Source organism: Pseudoliparis swirei, chromosome 24 (genome assembly GCF_029220125.1).
Source record: "Pseudoliparis swirei isolate HS2019 ecotype Mariana Trench chromosome 24, NWPU_hadal_v1, whole genome shotgun sequence".
NCBI lineage: Eukaryota > Metazoa > Chordata > Actinopteri > Perciformes > Liparidae > Pseudoliparis > Pseudoliparis swirei.
In genome coordinates, this window is record NC_079411.1 from 25,082,942 (window position 1) to 25,110,702 (window position 27,761).

The following is a 27,761-nucleotide window of genomic DNA, read 5'->3' on the forward strand; positions in this document are numbered from 1 at the left end:
GGCTCGCTCATGGCGCCGAGCCGCATAGGGAGCAAACGGAAGGAGTGTTATGAGAGCGGCGATTCCAAATTGCCGGCTGCGACATGAGGCCAGGGCTCCCTTCGTGTCATCCTGTATTTAGCTGCTGAGTAAACCATCGCACACCAGGGACATTAGCACTCCATTAGCCCAGAGCATTGGAGCAGTGCCAGACCTGAGCTACAGTACAGTGCACACGCACACACACACACACACCTCCCCGTCTACACTGAGAGGGACACACCGAGTTGTTTGCTTTTACTCCCAGGCCCTGTGGAGGGGGGATTCGGGGTCGAGCGATGGCAAAGAGGTGTGAAGTTTGAAGACAGACAGCAGCTCACAGCAGCAACTCGAGGTGTGGGAAGGTATTGAGTGAACCCGAGCTGGCAACCCTCTGCCTTCTCAGAAATCCAATAGAAAAGTGTGAAGCACCAAAGGACAACTCGCTGTATGTACTGTATTTGCACATCAGCGTGGTCTCATATGGATGCACTCTTCAACAGAGAAGAGAGGACTGAAATTCATAGGTTGTGTTTATTTATTATTTTGCTTAAACGTTCAGAAAGTGCTGTAAAAGTAACAACCTCGGGATAGATGTTGAAAAAAACAGCTGGCTGCTGAAATATTCTAGGTTGTGTTTTAGAAGAATAAGCAATCATGAAGCATCTTACCATCACCTTTCTGCATTTGGATGTCTTAATAATTTACAGTATAGCAAATAGATGATTTTCACCCATGTAAGTACATAACATGCAATGTATGTACCTTCAGCTAGAAATGTTCTCTTCTTCAGCTTTTAACTCTTGGGTTATAAAAGGTCACGTTTTGAATATTTCCTACATGGCCGTCTGTATGCAAAGTCACAGCACCCAAATGATGTTGATAGAAAGACTACAAACAGGCCCACAAAGTGACATTGTTCAGTGCCTTGTGCTTGTGAATGAGACTGTGGTCACGAGGTTATGGAATGTGTTTCAAGTGAAATCATCCAGTCTAGTATATTATTTATACGTATACCCAAACACTTTTATGATAAAAAAAAAAAACATCTTAAAAAGAAATGAAACTGGAGGTCAGATGAAGTTGAATATTTTAAAAAGTGTTTAAGAAAAAGCATGTATTGACTACAGACTGTTAACTGTACTTCCAATGATGACCAGAAGGGGGCATCCTAGACTGTTGGATTTAGCTTGGCTGGCACAGAGCTGTTCCTCCCATATGACTGTGTGGCCCATAAACTAAACAAGATGTGTGTGTGTGTGTGTGTGTGTGTGTGTGTGTGTGTGTGTGTGTGTGTGTGTGTGTGTGTGTGTGTGTGTGTGTGTGTGTGTGTGTGTAGCCTTCACGTCTCGTACTGCAGAGACATACATGATAAATAGGCTAAATATCCAATGTGTCTGTGGTATGGACCATTCGTGGTAACGGTGAAATGAAAAAAGCTTTAAGTGCAAAGTGCATAATGATTCCATTCATCTGGTGCAGACAAGTTTAGAAACACACGCATAAGCAAAACAACACACACAGACAAACACCAGTACAAAGGAAGGGGTGGGGGAGATGGGCGGGGTCACGGTTGCCTGGATACCAAGTCTCTACAACTATCTTGGCTCGCATCTAAACAGCACACTTGAACTCTGCTCTATGGGGCCATGCTTTGACTAAAACTTTACAAAATAAAAAAGTGTTGGGCGGACATAAGATTAATAAAAAGCAGCTCCGAGTGAAGTTTGTAGTGCAAACTGTATAAAGTTGTCCTCCTTGTTGTTGAGAAAACGAACGGTCACATTAGATAAGAGCGTGTTTGTATCTCATGCGTGTTGCTCCGATCACATTTCTTCAGTCACACTTTTGCAAAGCTTGAATTAGTTGCACGCCGTCTCGGAGACGCATTGTGATGCAGACTGAAATCTAATGGGAATGTCTTCCGTGAAAAAGAATGGATGATGAATGAGAAAGACAAAGAACAAAGAAAGGCCAATCTAGATGGGAAGGAAATACAAGTGAAGCGATGAAAGGCAGAGGCGTGTAGTAAAATAGCGCGAAGACACCGTGTGATACGCTGAGAAGAGAGAGCCGAGGCAGAGACGACGGACTGGGAATACCGATGGCACGACTTCTGAGAGTCTGGCAGCAGAAACCCCACGGCAACAAAGTCCGGTTGTCCTTTGAGCTCCACGGAGACGCCGAAAAGAAGGAGAGAGTCTGAATGTGTGAGTCCTACTATGATGTTGGTGTTTTTATTCTCTCACACATTTCAACGTCACTGTATTACTGTATGTAACACGCAAGTGACTTTTTAACTGCGATGATTCTAACTGTCCACGTATTGTATTTGATATATTTTGGTTGTATTTGTGTTTGTTGCTTTATGGACTCATGAGTCTAAAATAAAAGAAATGTAACACAGCTAAACGTGCCCACAGTGATGGGAGCAACCAAGTGTTTAAAATTAAAAACTCGGTCACAAAGTTGAGTTTATTATGTTACGAAAAAAGGTTTTACAGAAAGTTAAAAGCTCAAGCTGTTAACAAAATGCAGGGCATGCAACAAAAAAAAGTGTCAATCACAAAATCTTTTTTTTCTTTCTCTTTTCATGTGTCCAATACAAACCAGTCATAACTTTAAGGAGTACATTTCCAATGGTTTACCTTCTTCATCTGTGTTCCTGCAGTGAACAAGATGTTGTCGGTGTATCTGTGTGCGACAGCGTCCCAGTGAGGAGGCAGTGATCCGATAACCCAGCCCCTGAATTGCAGTCATTCCTACGTTCTTCCAGGCATTTGTATATAACAGCCAACACACACTGTGCCTTGTCTTCAGCTGACACTGGATGACCTTACCCTAATAAAAACAAGGTGAGGCATGTTTGTTCTTCACCTCCCTGTGTAAACGCAGTCTAGAAGACTGGGGGCTACTTTGACAGCCCACTACTGAACATGGCGTGTTGAGCTGCAGGACTTTTGGGTTCTTTATGTAGTATGACATCAGCATAAAGGAAGGGAGCAGCATGAGCGATGGGATAATCTCAGCTAAATTGATTGCTTTATTTAAATTGGAAACACAACGTGGGCTGAGAATTTACTGTGGTGATACATATACATCAAATAATTCACATTACATTAATTAAAATGACAATTTCTTCATTAGAATTGCAGTACTGTTGCGATGGATCATATCTTCACCACACGCACACAGTTAGGTAGCCAGGGAGCTCCCTACAGAACGCTGGGACGTGACACACTCATGTCCCAATGGCCAGCTCTCTGCAGTGGACAAAGTGCTGCGGTCGGGACCGACGCAAGTGCCGTCAGCTGTTCCATCTAAACTCTGATTCATGGGGGGAAATCATTTTAAGTAGATTTTTCTTTTGGCAGAAACCTGTTGGCTTTTCTGCAAGATGTCTCTGACGCGACAAAGAAATGGAAAAAGGCTGCAGGAAAAGGTTGAAGAGTGGAAGAAGTGGCAATAAACCCGCGGTGTTCAGAGCACCCGGGCGGCGATTATCGATTGGCAAACCCTCGGGCTGCATCCAAAGCCCAGGCAGAACCTTGATCCAACTTTTGTTGAATGAGAAACTTTCTTGTAACACAGAAGTGAGAGAGACTGACTCCGCAGATCTGCATGCAGCACATGAACACATTCATTGTTTAAGAATTTGAAGGACTACAGGATTAATTAAAGTTGGCAATCTTTGACGTTTCACTTATTTACCGATTCGGATTACATTACATTACATGTCATTTAGCAGACGCTTTTATCCAAAGCAATTTACAATAAGTGCATTTCAACCAAGAGTACAAACTAAGAACAACAAGAATACAGGAAGTAACATTTCCTCAACATAGTCGAACTACAAAAGTACCATAAATAAGTGCTATTTAAGTGCCACTGAAGTGCAAATCTGTGTTTTAATCCAGATATAGTCGGAAAAGGTGTGTTTTCAGTCTCCGACGGAAGATGTAGAGACTTTCTGCTGTCCTGATGTCAGTGGGGAGCTCGTTTAGAACTGTTAGCTCAACAGGAAGAAGGCGTCGGCTGGAGGATGTGCTGCACCATTGAGCAACAGTTAACAGCTGACAGTCCAGTGAGCGCAGTGTTGCCAGGTCCGCGGTTTTCCCGCGGAATTGGTCTACTTTTGAAGTGTTGCCGCGGGTTGAATTTTTTGTCCGCTGGTTGAGTATGAATATCTTTAAATAAAAATCCATATTTTAACCCTCCTGCCGCCTTCGGGTTAATTTGACCCCATTCAATGTTTCGGGGAGGTGTATATTTGATTTCCAAAAAAATGAAAGGCAACACACGGGTTAAGGATTCAGTGGGGGCAACATACAGGAGGGAGGCTTTTGGCACCGAGGCTTTATTTCTTCTCTCACTTGTTAGCACACGGGCTTTAGACACGAGGTTTAAAACAAACTGTTTGATTGATACCTAATGATTTTTAAACACTTTATATACATCTGCTCTGCTCAGCTGATGGAGTCGATGAGTCAGGTGTTGGACTCAGGTCTCACATCTGCCTTCATCTTTTGGTTGATGTGTGATGTGTCACAGGTGTCACTGTACACAGGTGTTCAAAAAAAAAAAGAAAAAAAAAACCTACTTACTTTTCACTTACAAACTTTCAGTCAGGCATACGGAAAAGTCAAATGCGCCTTTAAAAACCAGTGAGAAGTCGCACAACTTAAAAAATTGTGTATGACTATTTCAGGAACAAGAGCACCCAACAGCACAGTGGTGGATGGCATTTATTCACAAAAGTCATCCAAAGGGCAAAAGCTGACAATGGTTACAATGGTTAAAAATGTGTCATTATTCTCATCCAGATAGAGAGAGACAGATGTAGAACAAACACTGCAAACCCCCCCCCAACTGTGTGGTCTCTCAGCACTCCCTCTCAGCACTCAGCAGCAAGAGAAAGGGCCAGAGGAACCAGGGGTGTGATTTGTATCAAAAAAATAATAGTAACTCACCCCCCAAAACACCTCATGTCTGGATAAATGATGGCTCCATGTGCACCTTCTCTCCTCTTCACCACCACAAGTGTGAACACAATCCTGTATGTGGTCCACAGTATGTGTGTGTCATGTTGTGTGTGTGGTAAGAGTAGTGATAGCTTGCTGTAGATGGAGCGTTGTATCTCTATTTTCTCATTCATCATCATCATGCACGCGTCCATCCGCACAGACCGTGAGAGAGTGTGAGTAGACAGTGTTTGAGTTGATGGGATGGGACAAATGGAATGGGATGATTGATAGATATCATTTTGGGTGACACAAATGACACACAGTGCCTGGGTTCAACACAACATCAGGGTGTGTGTCATTAGCCATGTGAAGGGGGTACAATGACAATATTTGCTTGCTTAGTTGGGAATATCTAACTCAAGTAGGTAGTACTCATTTCAAAAAAAGAAAAGATGTGTGTTTTTAATTTTTTAATTCCCAACTTATATAAATTGAGCAGCAGCATGTACAGCTCTTGAAAATAAGCACACAGGTTCACCAAGAGAGGATGACACAACTGTGGTATGAAGAGTCTCCTCTGCCTCCACCTCCAAAATGTCAGTCAGCTCAGAGTGATGATGTAAAAAAAAAAAAGAGAAGAGAAAGAAGAGTTTAGTTAGTTTTGTCTTGTCTGATGATTAAAGTTAAAGAAAGTGCACCACCGATGCAACCTTTTTTAAGTCAAATTAACCCTCCTGCCGCCTTCGGGTTAATTTGACCCCATTCAATGTTTAATGTCAGTGTTCTTTCGGTAGTCAACAAACAAACATAAAGTGCCTCACACTTAAACTTGGAAAACAATATTAATTCTAATAATTTTCTGGAGGTTTTAATTGCTGGCGTCAAATTGAACCCAAAGGGTAAAATATGTTAGTAAATATAAAGGTAACAGGAGGGTGAAACATTGAATCGGGTCAAAATGACCCAAAGGCGGGGGGAGGGTGTAATATTTAATCGGGTCAAAATGACCCGAAGGCAACACAAGGGTTAAATGAAATAATTTATTTATACCCAAATCCTACCAAACTGACTCCAGATCAGCACGTACACGCCGACACATCCGCGCACACAGGTGAGCACACAAAAGCAGTGTCAGGGCTCTCAAGTCTCACGCATTGAGCGTGAGACTCACGCATTTCGGTCTTAACTCACGCACTCTCGGCTATTTAATGTTTGAATGCAGGGGTGCTCAATACGCCGATCGCGATCGATTGGTCGATCGCGGTCGCTACAGAGCTCCGGCGCCGGTCTGCGCGCATCGGGACGGACCAAAGAAAAAGTCACTAGCACCTTGTGTTCATCGGCATTTTGTCCCTTTTGGGACCCAAAGAGCAAACGTAGTAAAGTGTTTCAAGTGTTCAAATGTTTCATCGACTTCTTTCTGAAGTTACCGCTAAAAGTTTCAGATGGATCTTTTTCTTTCAAAGCAGCCGCACGGTTGATATATCTTTCTGATGTTATACTTGTTACATTTGGCCAGTTATCTACAGTGATAGTTATGAAAGATAAAATAGACTCGGAAATGCCAGGTAGGTTGTTGCTCCAGCTGCATCAGCCAGCGGCTCTTTCAAGTGTTTTAGGGTGGATTGAGTCTTTTACTTTGAAGGGCCGCTCCACCTACAAAGGGTTCAAAAGTATAGCTTCCCCGATCCACCCACATCTTACATCTACTCTGTGCACCAATCTGCCCTGCACACACCTACGCTGCACCTAAAACACACTGTTACACTAATGCTGCTGTAGGTGCCAAACAGCAGAAAACACGTTGTGACAACGAGGCGAGAGGCAAAGAAAGTATGACGAGGCTGATGCGGACAGAAGTGAGACGGCTAAGAGAGGACTTGTTAAATGAGGCTTTTCTCCAGAACTAGGTGAGTCAACGAGGGAACAGAACATAAATGTAATTATTACCACCGTCTCCCGCACACTCCCAGAAGACACGCATGCGGAAAGAAGACACACACACACACACTCACACTGCTGTTTCAAAGTTGAGAATTTGCTGTTTTATTCTTCCTCTCAAAAATACTATTTAACAGATCTAGAGGCCAAATGTATTATTTACATTTAAAATAGCTTTGGCTCTAAAAGAAGCAAAATGTAAATATTAAAACATTTAAAGAGAATACTGCTGCCTCTTAAAGGGCCGGTTGTAACTGTATAAACTACTCAAACATGTCTATAATATTATAACATAAAGCAATTTAATTTGAAAAATAATAGCAAAGGATATTTTTCTTCAATTTCTTTAAGAAAAGGGGATTGTGTGTCTTTCAAGCCGTCAGGGGCCACATAAAATGATGTGACGGGCCGGATTCGGCCCGCAGGCCTTGTGTTGGACACCTGTGTTTTACAGTTTGCTTATGATTGCTCAGAGTCAGACTGATCTTTGTGTCCTTCGGTCCTTTCCTTTTTCAGTCACTTCAACCAATGAACAACATTTTTGTTCAAAACACGACTTTTTCTGCAAAACCTTCATTAACAATAACATCTATTCGAGTGGTCTTCCCTGAATGCGATGAATCAAGCTTCTGCAGTAGGCGAGGATATGTACGAATCAAAGAATAAGGACCAGAATGACACAGATGCCTTCACTCAAGTGTATTCTAGATATCTTCACCGAGTCAATGGACAATAGGGAGGCTGAAATAAACAAACAGCAACAGCAGACAGAGAGGAGCTGTGTGTCAGCTGCAACGAGAGGCGGAGGACAGCGTTGGTGGGCTGTGTCTGTCCTTCAGAGACTGAACTTCTTTTGTCTTCTTGTTTTGTTCCCCTCTCGTCTCCATTTCTCCCAAACACGTTCTCAAAACTCGTGTCTTCTAGAAACTGCACAAATAATCTCTATGTTTCTGCATGACTCATTATTTCATGTAGCCATGTATCTCAGTGCCGTTGCCAGAGAGTCTTTCCTCTGTTGTTCTGAGTGGAGTACATGTGTGGTTCCATGGATGGATTTAAAGGACGGCTGCTTCCTCTGGCAGACATGTCACTTCCTGTTCACCGTTTTGGATCTAGATGAGGTGAATCGCACAACAGACAGGAGTCACTGGGTTTAATCCTTTTGCAGCTTTCCACCTCGACTTAAAAGCACCATGTTGCATTGCTTAGTTCTAGGCATTGACAGTCTATCCATTATTAATTTGCCTGTATCTATAAATGCTGCTGTAGCGGAAAAAGTGTGAGTGTGTGTGTGCGCATGTGTTTGTGTGTCAGTAATTAAAGGTGCATTAGCCAATACCAATACTGAAGAATACAAAGAAGCCGACCACTTGCCAGATGTCAGGTTGGCACTTTGCTCTAAACTTCATTTGAACCCTCTGCATTCGGCCTGGGTAACATAGAGCAAAACAAATCCCGACAAGCCAAATCAAATAGGTTTTGGTGGGATTCAGGCATACGTTTTTCAGTTGACCAAGACGGCTCTAAGAAACCATTTACATTTCTGACACAGAGGAGTGGGAACTAGGGATTTGTGAGAACAGGTTCACTTCTATTTGGTGAAGCTGAAGACAGCAAGGCGATGCAACAGGGCCTTGAACTAGAATTAGTTCTAATAGCCAGCAGGGGGTGACTCCTCTGGTTGTAAAAATAAGTCAGAATATATAGAGATATAAGTGAACATTGTAGTCTTCCTTGACACATTATGATGTTCATTTAATAAATTCTGATCCCTTTTAGAGTGAAATAGACCGTGAAGCAGGGAATTATTTAGGGTGTGGCTACCTTGTGATTGACAGGTTGTTATCCCTGCGTTTTTTTTATTGGGTGTTGTCCGTGTTTTCATCTAACAACTTTAACCCTTTCACAGTGTGTTTCCATTTCATGAAAGATAATCTCAACACTTCTTTATGCAGATGGCTTATTTTTTAAGCATTCTGCCAGCCTACGCATGTTCTGCCCATCTCCAGCCAGCTTAGCCCTGAGGTCTACACACTAGTTTTTAGAGAAAATGCATGCACAAATACCCAGTTAGCGCATACACACCCTAACAAAAGGATGCCAGTTGTGTTTGTGGAAGGATCCATCAGGAGGTTTCCTCCTCGCTGCCATCCGCTGCCCCTCTTGCCACTTCGCCAACGGAACACAATTATGCATGGCGAGCCGTGTCTGCAGCAGCTAATGTAATCCATGATACAATCTGGCCTGAGTGGGCTGGTAGTGGTGGTACAGCAGTTCCAAACACACGCCTACACACACACACACACAGACACACACAAGCTAAAGAACACATGCAAATAATAACATGCCAGTTCACATCAGGAATTGGTTACTATGTAGCATAAAGGGCTGAGCGTCTGCACTACTGCCGGGGAGGGGTAGTCGTAGTTTCTCATCCCTAATGTACACACACACATTCATGTGTACGAACAAGTGCGACATATATAGGCATACATTTCCGCACATACAGGATAGCAGGAGCTGACAGCAGTCTCAGTGAAAATGAAAGCAATATTGTACTGGAATGTTTCTCAAGTGCGAAAAGGGTCAGTGCTAATGGATAGTCATCTTATCCTGCAGGATATTCTGAGTTCTTGAATTAGTTGGAGAGCAGACCAGATGAGGCTGGAAGTTAAAAGTGGAAGGAAGGGAGGCAGAATCCCTCTATGAACAGACTATTAAAACGTTGGACAAAAAACCATCGGATTTCCATCAGTGCAGGATACTGAAAAAATACAATCTGCTGAGCTTTGAACATTTTAGACCATTTTCAAATGTGTGCATGGTCTATGTAATTACCTTCGCATTGAAAATGCCGGAAGGTTATGTTTTGATCGCCGTGTATTTATTTATTTATTTGTATGCGTGTTATTCGCAAAACTCAAAAAGTATTGAACCGAATCGCATGAAATTTGGTGGGATGATTGTTTATTATCCGGGGACCAGTTGATTAGATTTTGGGATCGATCGGGTCAAAGGTCAAAGGTCATGAACAGGTCAAAATCTTTCGCAGAACTCAAAAAGTATTGAACCGAATCGCATGAAAAATTTGGCGGGGACCAGTTGATTGATTTTTTGGATCGGGTCAAAGGTCATGAACAGGTCAAATCTTCTTGAATCACATGGAATTTGGTGGGATGATTGGTTATTATCCGGGGACCATTTGATTAGATTTTGGGATCAATCGGGTCAAAGGTCAAGGTCATGGAAAGGTCAAAATCTTTTTTTTACCATAGCGCAGTCAATTTTTATCCAATTGGCATGCAACTAATGCCAACATGTTCATAATTCAATGCCCAATCTTGTGATATGCGAAGGTATGCGCTCTACCGAGTGCCCGTTCTAGTTGTTTTATGGTTTATGTTGTAAGGCAGTGGTCACCAACCTTTTTGAGCCGAAGATCACTGACCTCCACCTTCATGACCGGCAAGATCTACCTATTGAGGCGTTGAGAGAAAACGACTGTCCAGACTGGACTTATGACTTGAGACCAGGAACACAGAATTTAGTGCAATATAAAACTGACAACATGATCAGTCAGTAACTCATGTAAATTCAGCTCTCATCATAATGCCATCAAGTCATGTGACTCCAGTCAGTGTGATGGCTGTGACTGAACTCTGTCTCTGAGCTTGTAGTTAGTTCATAAGCACAGACAGACAGTCTGAGGCCGTCTGTGAGCTGCTGTCAGTAATCCAGCTCCTGGTCTTTGATTTGGTGATTTTCTCAACTTCACTGTTTTCGGGCAAATGTGGTATTCATGAAAGTTTTATCATCTGGGACTGGTTCTGAAGTCAGCCCGTTGGTGAATACATTCACATCAGCTCTAAAGACATCCTCAGATTTAAATAATTATAATAATAATAAATATGAGAATCATCATTTGTGACTTCTACATCTGTGCTTTTTCAAATAATAGAATAAATGTAATTGCAATCACTTTCAAGTAAACCAGATTGCTCCATCAGACAAGAAAAAAAGCTCAATGTTGAGCTTTTGTTTTGAAGGACAAAAGCAGAAAAGCCGATCTCGGAGGTAAAAAACCTGCAAAATCGCAATAATCTCGCAGTTGCGCAGGCGCGTAAACCTGTAAATGCCGTAACGTAAACATTTACACTAAGGTACAGGCATTACAACATTTATTTATTGATGACGTAGTTGTATGTCCTTGTACTTTGAACTTGTGTAATATGTAAAGTTATGAATAAAGGTATTTCTGCATTTCTGCGCTCACTTGTGGTACGGTCCCTCTTTCAGGCACAGCTGACAACACGGCGTGTCAGAGAAGAACCTTTCAGGCGTTCATTCAAAAAAATCAGAGATCTTTTTTTCGACGTCGATCTTCCAGTCAGGAAGAAAAAGAGAAGACAAGACTTCAATGTTCGAGAACGAGGACAATGTGTTTCTGATTTTATTTTCATTTTATTTTGGAGATCGACAGGGAACGTCTCCGAGATCGACCGGTCGATCGCGATCGACGGGTTGGCGACCACTGTTGTAAGGTCTGTCAGATGCAAATTAGCTGAAGCTACACTCTGGTACAGAGCATCAAATGGTGACATGTAAGTTTTAACTGTACATGGTCCCCTTTAAATAAAGATAATAATTATAATAATAACAATAATATTAATAAGTTGCTTTTGACAGGAATCAATTTGGCAGTCTTCAGTATGAACTTAATTGTGTTCTTTCAAGTGTTTTGTTGTACTTATGAGTATGTTGTTGTTCTATTTGGATCATACAGGACTCAAGCAGATGGCTGGCCTGTAAGAGATGAATGCATTCTACAAGGTACAACCAAATGGAGAAGGGAAAGTGCATGGTCTCAGCTCAAAATCTTGATTACATATGTGTGCATTATTTGACCAACTCACTATGTCTTGACTTGAACTGTGTTTAAACTATTGCCACTGTTTAGGTATTTCAACACTTGGCCATGAATTCTTTTCTAAAGGCTACGTATGTAGCAAGTCAGACCTTGTTACGATAAAGAGAGTATTTACAGCGATGAAAAGAGAAACACATGCGGCAGAAAAGTAAACTTAAGTAAACTTTATGAGGGAGTGCTGACACAACTTATTAAAGCAAACTTGCTGAAGGTGAGAGCCAGACATTTGGCAAGATCATGCATGCTTTTAGTCATCCCTCATAGTCAGGGCTTTACGAACATGTCAAGTATTCGTCTATTTCCCCATTTGAATTACATTTAGCCGTTTTCTGTAGTTGCTGTACCACTGACCTGCCCTCATTCACTCTGGTCCTTCTGGTGATAATTTGATAAGTCAGTGAAGCCCAGTGCGGGGTCCTGGGTCTTGTGATGCGCTGACCTCCGTTAGCCAGCTAATTGAATGATTATGTGTCAGCCTCTTGCCGTCACTATTGTTCTAGCAGATGTGCTAATGTGACATTACAGCCGGGGGATTTACTGTACAGCATGCCTCGAAAAACACACGGCAAAGTGGGCCCGCTGTACAGAAATACACTGTTGTACCACACAGTTTCCCCAATGAACTCAAAGCCATGAAGATAGTTTGGCTAATGTGCATATTAATTATTTTTTATGTATTTTATATACAGCATTAACTAACCATTATCTCCCCGTGCACAGACAGAGAGCTGTATAAACGTCTACCGTTATACAGCTGACCCCCACTGACTGACTCTGTCACCCCCAGGACTACCTCCTCTTCTTCCTCCTTCCTCTCTCCTCCTTCTTCCCCCTCCTTCCTCTTCCTTCTCCTCCTTCTTCTTCTTCCTACTCCTCCTCCCTCCTCCTTCTTCTTCCCTCCTGGAGGCCTCCTCCACACACACGTCACTTTAACATGCACTTTAACTTAAACACACGTCACATATAACACACACTTTAACTTAAACACACGTCTCTTGAAACACACACCTAAACACTTTAACGTTATTTGTTTATCTTCGTTTATCTTTATCTTATTTGTTTATCTTTATTTATCTTTATCTTATACTTAAGTGAATACACACTTTGCACTGTTGCTGTCGCGTTGATTGTTGTTTGTCATGTCAAATGTTGCACCTTTCGCCAAAAAAAATTCCTCGTTTGTGTAAACATTCCTGGCAATAAACGGATTCTGATTCTGGTTATTGCATCATACCAGTATAAACTAGTGCAACCAGTCACTATTCATCACGGCGATGCAGAATCCTGCGGCAGCAACGTGTGAGGACCACGCAGCTCCTGGAAGCCCTCGGTGCATGTTACAGCAGTACCATACAGACGCTGTTCATTTGTGTGCTACTTTTAGCCGAGGGCTCAGAACGTCACAACAGATACATTTGACAGCTTGTGCATGAAATTATCTCAATCTCTCTTCACCACAGCTGCATGGCATCATTTGCTCTCAGAGGATTACTCAACACCCTCTGTCGAGTCAACAATTCAAATTCAATTGTCGAATGTGTTGTATTTGGAAAATGGACAAAGCCTTGGCAAAGATGAACACGCGTAGGATAAAGGGTAAATAAATAAGAGCATTAATGAACAGAAAGGTGTGGAAGAAGCAGATAGTTGGACATTATCATATAAATTGGACATGCACATTTTTTGGGGGTCTGATTGGACAATATTAACAAATAGCTGTGAAAACATTTCTAAAGGATGGGAGACGTCTCCAAAACTGTACATCACCATTGATTATATCACATGAAGTAAATGCTATGCATAGTAGCTCGTTACATCTCGGTAGGCATAGACAGGTGTGTGTTTGAAACGGGAGGCATTAGCAATTAAAGTGGTCCGCCATGGATTGTGTGGGATAGCCTTCCAATGAATAATGGTAACACAGATGATTGTAAAGCCACGACCAGAGCGCTCAGATCTCGTCTCTGTGTGATTCTGATGAGACTTAAATGAATACATCAAGCGGTCAATTTGCTCTGAGGAGACAAATCAGTTACATCAGAAACTCCATCCAACTGTTTAAAAAGGGTAACACCACGAGGCCCACGCAGCAGACCACACACACCACGGCAGGACTACACATTTGGATTGGGAGTGCCTTCCAAGTGTGTCGTAACTGTGATTTATTGATCTTCCTCCAACAGGATAATGTTCAGCAGCAGAGGCTCTATCGATCTGCGCACCGAAAGGGAAAAGTCTTTGCAGCATGCGGAGAGCTGCGGGTCACAAGGCCAGCCATGCAGTCAGCAGGTGGATTCACTCACAGCAGGGACGGACACGCACGTCAACACAATCACAGTCGGTTCAGGGCGTTGTGCAGCCGAGGCCTACCTGTGACCTGCAGCTTGTCCACAGTGACCTCACACTTGAGGAAAAGACGCCCCCTCCGTTCGGTGTAATCGGTTCCACACAGGCTGGGCACGTTCATGACACACTGATTGTGGACATTCATGTCGCAGGCTGGGGGGACACAGAGAGGAGGTGAAAGACAATAGCGATGAGGGCTTTATGCAGATAAACATTAGCTTCATGCATTTGATGCCAACCAAACTGAGAGGCTCAGGGCTTTCTCAGAAATGTATGAAAAACTGACGCTATTGTAAAGAGTCTTCCTGTGACTGCAACGGTTTATATGAAGCGTTCATGATTCTAACATAGCTTTGAAAGTGTAAAAGTTATGATCGTGATTCACAATCAGCGTCAGAAATACACGAGGGCAAAGGGCAAAACTGCCCCTCAGAAATATAATTTTGCCCCTGATATCACGAGGAGGGGCAAAAGATGCCCCATCATTTTCAAAATGTAATAGCTTTTTGTTCTTTGTTGTGGCTGTCCTATCTGGATTGCCTGTACTAGGTACACACACAAAAACAATAAATACTTTTTGTAATTGTAAAAAAAACAAAGAAATAAGGTATAATTGTTAATAGTTGTTTAAAAAAATATAATAACAATAAAAAGTTAACCACAAAGAAATAAGAATAACATTGAATATGATAGTCTGAGTTATGTTTTGTTTGTTTTTTGTTTTAAAAATAATCGAATAAAATACTTTGAATCTGTAGACTACTGCCTACGTTCTATTATTGCAATATGTATGACAATTGCTCATATACTGTAAGCCTAAATAAGTATATATATATATATATATATATATATATTATTTTTTCACAAAAGGTTACATTTTATTTCACAAGTTTTAAAAAGTGCCCCCAATTTCTTTTTAAATGCCCCTGGATTTTAGTCAGTTTGGGCAAAGATTGCCCCCTAAAAAACATGTAAATTTCCCACCCTGTTTAAAATGACGACACAATATCTGTTCACCAAAACAGCATATAATAAAAGCAGTGTGTGCAGCCGCTTATGGCTTAATGTTCAAATACACTAAGCTGCTTTACACATGTCTATCTTTGTCTATATTGGAAAATATGTCAATTACATTCCATGTATCATACATATTGGGCACAATATCAAAGAGAGGTGGGAGGGTTCCAAAACCTGTGTGAAGGAAGAGATAACAGATTCAGCCCTGTGATGTCGTGCATACATGTGCGTCAGCCAGCTGAACATCTCTGCCGTGGATTGGGAACAGTAACCGATGGTTACGTCATCCAGCCACCAAGTCAGCAGGTAAGTGATTAATCATTTTGAAGAATGGCCATGCTGCTACCTTATTCTTCATGATAACTATGTATTTGTTTGTGCCCGAGTCACATGCCTTGCCAGTGCTTAAAATAACACAGTGCAATCTTTTAGTGGTGTGATTGATCTGCCAAAATAATTTGCCGCTCCACGTCTAATGAATGCTCCAGGGTGTATATAAATAGGCATATCTGGTGGTCTGCAGCAGGTGGAGGGTAATGTATTTGGGGGCTCATTAGGGCACTAACACAAGAGTAAAGTGAAGATGAGGGAGGAAGGGACATTAATAAAGATAGCCTATTCAGGGTGCGGGGAACATAGCTGCAGACCTCAAATAGACGAGGCCTCATCCTAATGAGTGAGAGTCTAAGAGGAGGGGAAATACACAGGCCTAAGATATTCAGTGAGATGAAGCAATTTCAGGAGGCGGATGCTGATGAAATGTCTCTAACAACCGAACATCAACCTGAGCATCAGCGTTGGGGTCTCCACCGCTTGATACACAGAACTGGCTTTAGGAACTGACACTAATGTATGTTATACTATAACTAAATTGTAAAATGTGAAACCTTTTAAACGCTGAGCGGGAGGTTGCAGATATTAATTAAGGGTACTCACAGTCGCACTTCATGCCCTGGTGGATGAGGCCATACAGCATTGAGCCACAGTGGTCACAGAAGATGGGGCTCCCAAAGGTGTGGATCTTGAACTTGTGCTTTGTTCTGGGATCCTGGAAAAATCAAAAAGAGCCATAAAAAGTCTGAAATTCAGAGAGAACTGAAAAAAAATCATTAATGAATCAACAGCCAGTGAGTTACAGCTCTAGGAGCAAAAGCTATGTTACTTGGAGGTCAAAATCACTGATTAAAGATGTACTTTCTTGTAAGTTTTACATATGTTTTTGCTCATTTTTGGTTATTATACACATATATTATAGAATTATGCATTTTACATTTGAAGCGCTGTCGTCATGTTTGGAAGAACACAAATAAATTGTATGTAACTGAATTCAGTTATACTGTCCTCTGAACAGGTGTGTGTGTGTGTGTGGGGTGGGGGGGGGGATAACTTGTTTGAGACCATAATTTCATAAATATCTATCCTGAAAAAAGAATTTCAGCCAATTACTGTTGCATCCTAGAACTCATATATGTCATTAAAGTAAAATAGAAGTTGAAACCTGCTCACAGAACAACATTGTGAAAGTCACTCACAGACCAATCACGGCTTGATTGCCAACTGACTGCAATCATCGCTTCTTTTCATTTCTTATACTACTCGAAGCCAATCAATCTAGCAACAGCCTTTTATTAAACAATTGTTTTGGGGATTGTCTTTCCAGCTTTACTGAACACATCAGTGAGTAAGAATGGAGTTGTTTTATTGCAATTACATGATTACATTGACTACCCCAAAAGAGTCTTGTGGAAAAGACTTGAAGATTTTTATTTTTTGTATTACTCCATAGAAACTCTTTTGAACATGTGAGAATGTGTGTGTTGCTAATAATAGACATGCGGCCTGTCTTATGTGCTGATGTGCTTTTGGATTCAATTAAATGGAATTATGTTTATTTTGTAAAGCCCAAAATCAATAATTAAAAATGTGCCTCAAATGGCTTTAGGACCTGTACACATACGACATCCCTTTCCCAGGACCTCATATTGGATCAGGAAAAACTGTTTTATAATCTTTTAACACGCTTAAATAAGCATTTGACAGGATGTAAAACCGGCTGGAATCTCTTCTTGCAGTTCAACGCATGCAGGGACCCAACTCACAGTTAAGCGTTATGACTGCGTCATGCTTTAATGTATAAATAATCATTTGACAATTTGCATAATCAAAAACTATAGTGCAGTTCCATGGATAAGAGGATCCAATGAATGCATATAGAGTAATGAGTAAATGTCACCACATATGTATATGCTTAAAGATCTGCCTCGTCTTTTACACTGGACACGGCAAACAACCCATCTCTTGCATTTCCTTTGCATTTGTTTTTCACAAGAATTTGCCGTTTCAAATAGATGCAGAGCCCATCGTTTCATCGGGTGCTCATCACCACTGAGCCTGCGTCCATTCGGAATTTTGATACCATGGTTACTGAAATGGAGGAGGGAGGGAAACAACAGTCAAAGTTACATACAGTAAAACAAAAACAAAAAGGTAGAGATGAGGAAAGATATAATACAACAGGTCAAGTATTCAAATGTGCTTATAAATGAATTAACTGCATTAAATAACCCGTGTTAATCTTTCTGTGGAGTGAGCAGAACCAGAAGCCTGGCTTTAACTGAAGATGATAACTTCAGCTATCCTCCAGCACATACAAGTTGACATTCGTGAGAGCCGAGTCCATTAAATGGGGCACAAGTCAATGACATATGGCGACAAAGTAAACAAATGGCACAGGGAGCAAACTCCTCCACCTTGAGCAATTATCTGTGGGTTATAATTGAAGCGGTAATCTTTTTGAGATGACCTGTTGAGCAAACGGAACCAGTTTCATTCTGCTGTACCTGGAGCAGTGAATGCAAACGAGTGAATGTATGCACATGCAAAAACAGAGCATGACGCAAAAGCATTCATGGAGTCATGTCCCATATGGCCAATGTGACTGTTATTGTATTTAAATGTCACTTGAAGGTAAGTGTTGGAATACCGGTGGAATACAACGCCACTGCAGCACTTATGTTAAACAGTGTAGGGCCCCGTGCACGTGCACATTCATTCATCTCGTGCACTCAACCTGCAGCGTATGAAGCACTCTCTTCGGGAAAAAAAACGGGAGGATTGCCACTTTTCCAAGTGCTTTCCTGCTCACTCTCAAATTGTGCTGTCCGGCAAATCTCTTTCAGAGTTGGAATCCGATTAAGTGGATTTGCTTTGAGAAAATGAACCAGGCTAGCCCGTTGTTGTTTTTTCTCAACTTTCGCTTCATCAATTTGTAAGAACACTCGTCTTTGGGGAGTTTCAGAGGAAAGCAGGGGAGTCTCATTCTCCCACGAGAGGCAGACACTTTTTGTTTCTGTATCTTGAGAAACACAGCGTTCAAATAAAACATTAATGGAGAGAGCGTGACCCCGGACAAATAAATCATCGGTAAGGGCTCGCGCGGGCGTAATGTGTCGGCGAGCGCTGACGGTGTCACAGGGTGAGGCGCCACGGTGATCAATGTTGCCGTTTGCCATTTTAGTCAGCTTGACACTGGCCTCTGGTCTAATGCAGCGGAGCCGCACTCGGGCTCCTCACATCTGGCTTGCAATCGGCCATTTCCCTGCCTGTCAGTCTGCAGAGGCTTCGCACCTTGATAGGACAAAGATAAATGCTTCCTTTGATCATTGTTCAGCTGCTCTAGAGATACATTATAATGCCCTATAATAATATTGAAGGGACAGTAAGTACTTCCAAACCTTATTTCAAACAGACATGAAGGAATTGAGACACCCTAATAGAGCCTCTTATAGCTAACGGTGATTGCGTGGTGGTGTTAGTTGGAACTAAAACAAAAGAAAGACTGGAGGTGACCACTAATCCTGTTAGAGTAGTGGGCTTAAGTTACACGTTGAAAATGCTATCCTTCTGTGTTGTTGGGTGCCAGAATGGAAGTCAAATATTCTAGGCTCTAGGGAGCGACAATATCCAGAGATGGAGAGATAATGTTGCTCATAGCTTAGTTTAGCCTCCTGCTAACTTCCTCAGCCGTCACAGCAGAGCGTTAAACTTTTGAGATTGATGGCACAGCGGTCTGCTTAAAATGGTCCCGTTGGTTAATGGTAACTTCCTCGAGTGACACACAGAGAGAAACTTAGATTCTCCTCAGCCATTATTTATAAAAAAGTAAATCACCAAAACTTGCTAGCCGGCGCTACTTGCTGTGTTCCGAATTATCCCACCTTCCCCTTAACTGAAAACTACATGATACTCATAAACTACAAAATAGCATCATCATGTTGGCTAACGGAAAGGTGTTCTATGGCACAGCTTGTCGTGGTGCAGTTGAAAACAAACAAAGATACACATTTATCACACTATACAGTAGTTGTATTTGTCACCAGCTGTCACTTCTCCGATCGGCACCCATACTGGATGTGGAGGTGGATGTATGTCACATAATGAATGACAATATAGGAAAATACTTTTATAAAAAAATATATTAATAAGCACTAAAAATGGCTGTGGATAGCTACATTATAGTATGCAATAAACCATTTATTACATGTTTGTATAAAAGTGTTACTTTAAAAGTATTGAATGTAAACATTTAACAATAATCTTCTGCTCTTGATTATCTGATTTCTAAAAGTCTCACAGCAACACGCCTCTGACTGCCGAACTAAAGTCTTCTGACATGAGCACTTGGTCTGATGCTGACGGTCAGTTTATCCGAGATGTCCATCATCTTAAGTGTCTTTAAACTCCTCCATCCTCTTGCAACCCCCCCCCCCCCCCCCAAACCCTTCTCCATCTACATGAATGAACAATGGCGACTAAGAGCCACGTTTAGCTGCAGAAGGATCATGTATTTTTATCAAATCAGCTTTTGATGGCTGAAACCTGACTTAAATGTTCCCAGATAATGGTAAATACTGTCAACAGAAGAGACACAATGAGGAAATGATAACAGGCCAACAAAGGGGATGGTGGTAAATCAGCAACAACAACAACAACAAATCCAGTCCCTTGAGCCTTGAGAGCCGCTTGACATGTGTTGGCCTCCTGAATGACAGCATGTCTCTAGGGTCGTGCTTCCAATTGTCTATTTAAAGCGATTCTCGTGTAATCCGATTATGCCAGGACGCATACATTGTGACATCTGTATGCTCAAAGATCAGATTTCACTTGCAATGGGTTGCGATCAACTAAACCACACATACCGATGTGTCCAGGCCCGCATTGAGTTCTGATCTCTGTGAGGTGTGGTCAGCATATGGACACAATTCTGATAATTTATCAAATGTATGTCTCCATCAACCCCCCCACCCCCTCTCTCTCCCCAGAGCAAAGGGTCGAGAGGAAGGATACAGGGATTGTGGCACAGCTGAGTCCCGCTGTATTAGTCGGGTTACCGTACTGCTGACGAAAAACCCAACATTTCCTGATTTTGGGACTTCAAAATTAAAACTATTATATAACAAAATGATACTGAACCTTTATTGTGAAAGACTCATTGGAAAATGCATTGACCACAGAATAGGAACTGTTCGCAGCTATCAAAAAACAAGTCTACTAATACCGCAGAAAGGAATAGTAGGTAGAAAAAAGAGACTTTTATTGTGAAGAATTGAAATGATATGACATTTTTTAATGCACAATTTTACAGGCGCTCTTTAGACCATCAAGATCATGGTCATATTGGGGAGGTGGACACAGCTGACTTCTGATCTGGCACATCCAGGCATTTAAATGACAAGAATGTAAACACAAAGTCTCCAAATATCGAGGCTGTTAGATAGTGGTGCAACGGGTCATACAACTCACATTGGGATCGGATCACGGATCAGAATCACAGATGAGCAAAAATATAGCTTTCAGAGATCCCTGATCGTGTTTTTTTGGCCGAAGATACTAATTATCTGTCATTGTTGATCCATATTGTTGTGGCTTCAGACCGATATCATACCGATCATGGATCAACAGTGGTCTGTTTCACCACGAGTGGTCACTAATCTTTAAATACACTACATAAAGGTTTTACGTCATAAATTACTTACAAAACTAATCAATTACTAATCATACTAGTATACCTTTCTGATTCTCAACCACTTGTAGCTCACCTCTCAAAATGACCTGTCGACATCCAGTCTGGCAGGTGTGACTGATTTACAAGGTGCCATTTAAAGATTCACCAGGACAAGCTGTAATGTGCAGAAAATGAGACGTGTAAATGAATGTACCCAACTCCACATCACTGAGCACACTAGGTTGTCCATTATCACATCCTTTCTGCGTGCTTTGGGACAGCAGCGTTAACCCCTGTGGCTTCCATCCCCCATTACAGTCTGATTTGGTCTTAATGGGACATTGGAGATGGCCTGGGTGGCTGTGCCTGAGCAGAGCAGCAGGGGAAGCAGAGTGCTACGCCAAAAGCAATGAGGAAGTCAATCACTCGGCTCAACACAAGACGGCCGTAATGGCAAAACAAAGCTGCTGCATGTTGCCTGGATGACGCAGCAAGGAGGTTGCCCTTCAGCCACCGGTAATCGGAGAGCCAATTGGATTGTCCAGATGTCACATGCAAAGACAGGGAGCAATTTAAATCGGGTTGCACAATAGAATAGAATACTATCGATATATTTCTCAACGACTAGATTGAGCTGGGATGAGTGCATTAGTATGCAAAGTATCCGGTTGCGACAAAAATGATTGCAACGGATTTGAGGTTAATTGATGGCAACTATGATCTTGAGGAGGATAACAAGGAGGAAACAGATGCAGATGTTTTCCTTCAAATTTGTGGCAGGAGGACACATTCCTCCAACACTGGGTTTCCATACTAGTAAACAATGACGGATGCCTAAACTAAGCCACTTCCTAAATTGGAACAGCTTTGTCCAGGAAAATGTTTCTTTCCTTTGCAACATGTCCAGTAGCAGATATCCAAAGATAGAGCCAACACAAACTTCCTAATGATTAAGCAATCACTGCAAAATACTCACATGGAAACCTAAATTAGAGTTGCATATTATCTCTCAATAACCATGCAGCAGGGCTCCAGACTAACTTTTTTAACTAGGAGCACAGTCGCTCCTAACTTAAAATGTTAGGGGCGCAGAAAATTTAGGGGCGCACTTTTTCCTGGGTCAAAATGGCACCTCATTCTATTCATGCAGTCGCGAGCTATGTGCAGTCAGCAAGCAACAACCCCGTCCACGCACCTCACTGTTGTTGTATTGAAGACCAATCAGACTTTATCAACTCCAGTGTCACCGATCACTGAAATCAGTATCTGCCGATCACGATCCGATCACTGACTGAAATCAGTCACTGCCGATCGATACCAATCACGGTGTTGATTGAGAAGCATTCTTATTGTGTGTGATTTATTGCCTAGGACTATGGAAATATATAATATAGCCAAAAACAAAAATATTAAAGAAATTAATAATTTTTTACTTTGAAAAATGTTTTACTTTGAAAAATAAAAAATTTTTTACTGAAAAATATTAGTTTCATTTTTAGATATTTCACATCTTGGATCATTCATTTCCTGAACTCAGGAACTCTTCTGAACTTAATTTCCTTTCTTTAACACTTTTCTCATGGTACAGGACGACTAAATTTTATAAACTCTTCCTTGGTCAAAAAAAATAATTAAATTTATATAAAATTTCAAAACTATCTATAATATATAAGCTAGATACATCAATTCATTATTTTATTTTGTATGTTAGTTGTTTGATTTTTCGACATCTGTTTTTGTTACGGTTGTGGATGTTCATTTTTCCGTAACTTGCCGCTTATTTATTTCCTCAGATGTTGTCAATTTTCAAATTCCGGCGCAAATCTCAGATCTAAGATCGAATGTGTTTCATAGCGGCTCAGCAGCAGCAGAGTGTGCTGGTCAGAGGCATTGCCATGAGTTGGGGGAGGGATGGAAGGGACGCCGGGAGAGATTGTGGATCGACCTCTGTCTGACCGTTCACTCTGCGGCCCTCGCCTCTCGTTGCGGTTGCGGTTTCGCCCCTCTTCCCACTCACACACACGTAGCCCCTTCTTCTTCTTTCGTCTTCTTTCTTCTTCTTCTGGAGTTCTTCTTTCTCTTAAACCAGTCATTCAGCATTTTTTAAGTCATTGTCTTTACGCTGCAGTCTATTTTACTTTATCGAATCCCCATATTTATTTTAGCATTTGTCCTAAACTAACCCCAGGGTGATTTGCATGTGAAGCCACAGATCAAGAACAGAAACCGGGCAGAAGGCTGATCAAAAGGCTGCAGGCAACCAGGAGATAGCGATGAAAACAGAAGCACGGGGGGTCAGCACAGTGATGTCGGCTAATTAGCCAGACTCTCCAACCCAGTTCAATTAGCAAACAGGACGCCAAGCAGCCCCTGTTAATGAACAGCTTGGCAGGGAGAAGCTGAGCAGGGTCTTCCCAGCAGAAGGGGGAGAGGAGGACAGAGGAGGATGATGGGAAAGGGTCATCCTCCACTCGGCAGCCACAGGCAGGTAAAGAGTGGCAATGGCATCCTGTTGTGGAATAGATTATACACACATTTAAAAGATTTCTTTAGTCGATCCGCTTTTTTTTCTGCTTTGATGCTGAATGACTTTTGAGCACATTTCTGGTAAACACAACATTTAAAGTGAAGCTTTTCTTTGTTTGGTTCTCCAGATTTGTTCATTAAATCAACTAAGTCATGAGTCAACACAACCGCATGAGTGTTAGTTGCCTTTGGTAGAGGGAATCCCAAATTTAAATTAAAAAACCATTCTACTTTACACCCTGTGGTGGTCACTGGATCTTGTTGAGCTTTTAATACATCACAAGGTCCAGTGAATGATAACTTGCAACATCATAACTTAAAAACAAACCAAAAAAGTCAACATGCATGCAACACTTCAGCACGTCGGCTAGAAGAAGCATTGGATAATAATATTTTGAATATTGCAATAAAGGCAAACATACAACATAATAATAATGGGGACATTAGATGTATTGGTGCCGCATTGACACTTTCACTTATCATCAGTCATATAAACCAGCAGGCTAAATTGGGAGGGTGCTTTATTTGTAATATAATTGAATATTATGGCATTTATGCAATATTTAGTGAGACTGGACGGCGTGAGACCCGCTACAAGAACAAAAAGAATGTGCAGATTCTCATCACAAGGGATTTTAAAGGTCACTACCAGTGCTAGACAAATACATGAATCATTTCCATAAAAAGAGTTGCCATTAATTATCATAGTAAGTCAACACAGTTCACAGGTATGATTGGCAGGGAAGTGGTATTAATATATGGGCTGTGAAGCTGATGCAGTGGAACAAATTTGGGACAGAACCACATCAAACCGGCACACAATAAGAAAATGTTTTCATAACAGAGTTTGCACGATGCATTCTGGTGAAGAGACTCATACGCTTAAACTAACAAACAACATCCTGCAAACTCCCACAACCTGCAACTGGTTGTGTTGTATGTTGAATAAGCAGCATAGTACACTATAGATGTGTGGTCCACGCATCTGACATATGCACAAGGGCTACTCTTGCTATCCGTCCCTAACGTCCGTCTAGAAATGGGAAAAAGGGGTTTTAGGTTTGCTGCTCCTGCGGCCTGGAATTTGCAGCAGACTGATCTGGGTCTACGGGATCCGGTCTCTTTAGGTGTTTTTAAAAATAGATTAAAAGAGTTGGAGGGAGATTCATCTGGTTGTCGATGTTTTCTTTGACGTAGGTATGTGCACCTGTGTAAACTGGGTTGTGATGACTTGAGTCTTAGTTTTGGTTTTATTCATGTCTTTCCTTTTTTATATATATATTGCCTGTCACTGTCTTATGTTGTATTGTCTGAAACGTTGTGTAATGTGCTACTGCTGCCGTCTTGGCCAGGACACGCTTGGAAAGGAGATTTTTAATCTCAATGAGGCATTTCCTGGTTAAATACATTTAAAATAAAAAATAAATAAAATACATTATGGAGGCCAGATGGAGGCTGTTGTGGAGGTGCACATAGAGACGAAGGCCTGATCAGAGCAATGAACATGGACCCATTGTTGTCAAAGAAAAAGTCAGAGTGTTAGTTCTCTCTCCATTTGATCCACCCAACCACCCATCATACAATGGCATACAATTTCCTATTAACCCAATCCAGAATTCTATCTAATCTCAGAGTAAATGTCAAGGTTGTGTGTTTGGTGCTGCAGCAGCAGGTTTACATGCACACACAAATCCAGATTGCTCTGAGTAACGAGGCAACCCTTTTACAGCAACAGTTTTTTTTTCTATTTGAAGTGTTTTTTATGCACTTGCACACTACATGTGTGAAAAACCAGCACATGACCAAGGATTGGCTTTCTCCAGGCTGGAGAAACACTGAAGTGCATGAAAGACTGTGACCTCTTTGACCCCTTCCAACGGATGCTACCCCGCACTCCGCTTGTGAACTAACACCAAAGAGGACTGCAGTCTATACTCTGAAGGGTTTAGCACATCATAATTACCCCCCAATCAGCTTCAGGGAGATAAATAGCAGCCATTCAGAATCAAAAGAACACCGACGGGTTCTATTTGGGGATCTTATTGGACGGACGACTTTGGAATGAGTCAAGTGTATAGCGATCATCAAAGAGGCTGGCCGCTAATACAGTCAACCTGCCTCCCACGGAGTCGAAAGAGATCCACCTGGTGTGACATTTGCAGCCAGAGAGAAAGAGCGCAAGAGAGAGAGAGAGTGAAAGAGAGCGAGGGAGAGTGTGTGTGTGTGTGTGTGTGTGAAATCAGACGCACCGATCATCACTTCATCTTTGTCCCTCCCTTCATTCACTTAAAAAGGTTGCATCGGTGATGCTTGCCGGTGAACACTTTCTTTAATATCAAGCGTCAGACAAGACGAAAACTAAACTCCCCTCTGAATTCTCTCACCGTTCTTTTACACATCATCCCTCACTGTGAGCTGACATTTGAAATGGAGGTGGCAGGAGACTCTTCACTGTACCAGTTTTTGTGTCATCCTCTCTTGTGGTGAACCTGTGTGCTTATGTGTGTGTGTGTGTGTGTGTGTGTGTGTGTCTGTGCGTCTGTGTGTGTGTGTGAAACCTGGGAGAGGCTCAGCGTGGTGGTTTTCATTTTCAGGTCAATTAAAGGAGAGAATCTTGTCAAGAGCTGTACATGTGGCTGCTCAATTATCTTGCAGCTATGGGTTGGGGAATTAAAAACAGTCACGTAACATCTTTTTTTGAAATGAGTACAGTACCTACTACTTGAGTTAGATATTCCACAACTAAGTGCAATTAGAGTCATTGTCTAAACCCCTTCACATGGCACTAATGACACCCTGACAATGTGTTGAACCAAGCCAGGCACTGTGTCTCATTGTGTCACCCAATCCTGTCACTGTTATTAAATTGTCAACTTCTAATGATATCTTACATCCTATTAATCACATTGCCCTTGTCCCATCAAACCCGGTTGGCACTCAAACATTACAGTCTCTCACGAATGGACATGTGCAGGCGCGTGCATGATGAAGCGTGTAAAATAGAGATGGAACGACTCCATCTACAGCAGAAAGCTATCACTATATTTCCCCTCGACACAAACACACACATTGCTGTGAATATCCTCGTGTCGGACCACAGCTTCAGGACTGTGGTTACTAAGGTGATGGGAGGCTTTGAAGACAACCAAATGGAGCCATCATTTATCCAGACATGAGGTGTTGGGCTCGGCGAGGTTACTATTTTTAGCGTACAAATCACCACCCTGGTTCCTCTTGGCCTTTCACTAAGCTGCTGAGTGCTGAGAGGGAGGGCAGGTTGCCACCACAGTTCACAGGGGGTTTTCCTTGCAGTGTTCTGTGAACACATCTGTCTGCTAGCGGAGCGAGAGATAATAGCTGACATTTTTAACCATTGTCAGGGGCCAAGTTGCCCTTTTGGATGACTTTGTATGAATAAATGCCATCCACCACTGTGCTGTTGGGTGCTCTTGTTCCTGAAATAGTCATACACAAGCTTGACAAAATGTGTTTTTTTAAAGTTGTGCGACTCTTCACTGGTTTAGGAGCGCGTGCGTTTGACTTTTTCCGTATGCCTGACAAAGCCTGCTGAAAGTTTGTGGGAGCTATGAAGTAAGTAAGGTTTTTTCTTGTCCTTAATTCAGGTTTCTTTTCATTGAACACCTGTGTACACGGAAGTGACACATCAACGCAAAACTAAGGCATCCCATGAGATGAAGCTCGAGGGTCAACCCTGAGTCCACATCGACTCCATCGCTGAGCAGATGTTGCGTCGCTATAGAAGTGTTTAAAAAATCCATTAGGTATCAATCAAACGGTTGTTTTTAAACCTCGTGTCTAAAGATGTTTCCGGTTTGAATGTAAAATCAGTTCCATAATTAGGTCGTAACTCGTAAGTATACATTTAGAAAACAAGTCGGCACAAATAACACTGCAGCAAACATTTGGAATAAAACAAATGTCAACATTTTAGAGACTAATTATTTTTTTAAAGGATACATTCTCATTTAGGAGGTATTCATTTTGAGTTACACTTTAG

At 41.8% G+C, this 27,761-nt stretch overlaps 1 protein-coding gene and 1 long non-coding RNA gene across 3 annotated transcripts in view; one reads left to right on the forward strand and one right to left on the reverse strand.

Moving 5' to 3' along the window:
* Nucleotides 1-27,761, reverse strand: part of LOC130189644 (protein kinase C alpha type-like) — a 137,997-nt gene that overhangs the window by 44,702 nt on the left and 65,534 nt on the right. The window contains exons 4-5 of the mRNA XM_056408555.1: nucleotides 16,150-16,261; nucleotides 14,221-14,349 (exon numbers count right to left, since the gene is read on the reverse strand). Coding sequence (XP_056264530.1) covers nucleotides 14,221-14,349; nucleotides 16,150-16,261 — 241 coding nt within the window. The remainder of the gene's footprint in view (nucleotides 1-14,220; nucleotides 14,350-16,149; nucleotides 16,262-27,761) is intronic.
* LOC130189655 (uncharacterized) lies at nucleotides 1,805-14,185 on the forward strand. Of its 2 annotated transcripts, XR_008830846.1 has the most exons (5): nucleotides 1,805-2,228; nucleotides 2,690-2,873; nucleotides 11,465-11,524; nucleotides 11,707-11,753; nucleotides 14,034-14,185. It is a non-coding gene; the product is annotated as an uncharacterized LOC130189655 (long non-coding RNA). The 2 variants fall into 2 exon arrangements; XR_008830845.1 differs by lacking the exon at nucleotides 11,465-11,524 and having other exon boundaries at nucleotides 1,806-2,228.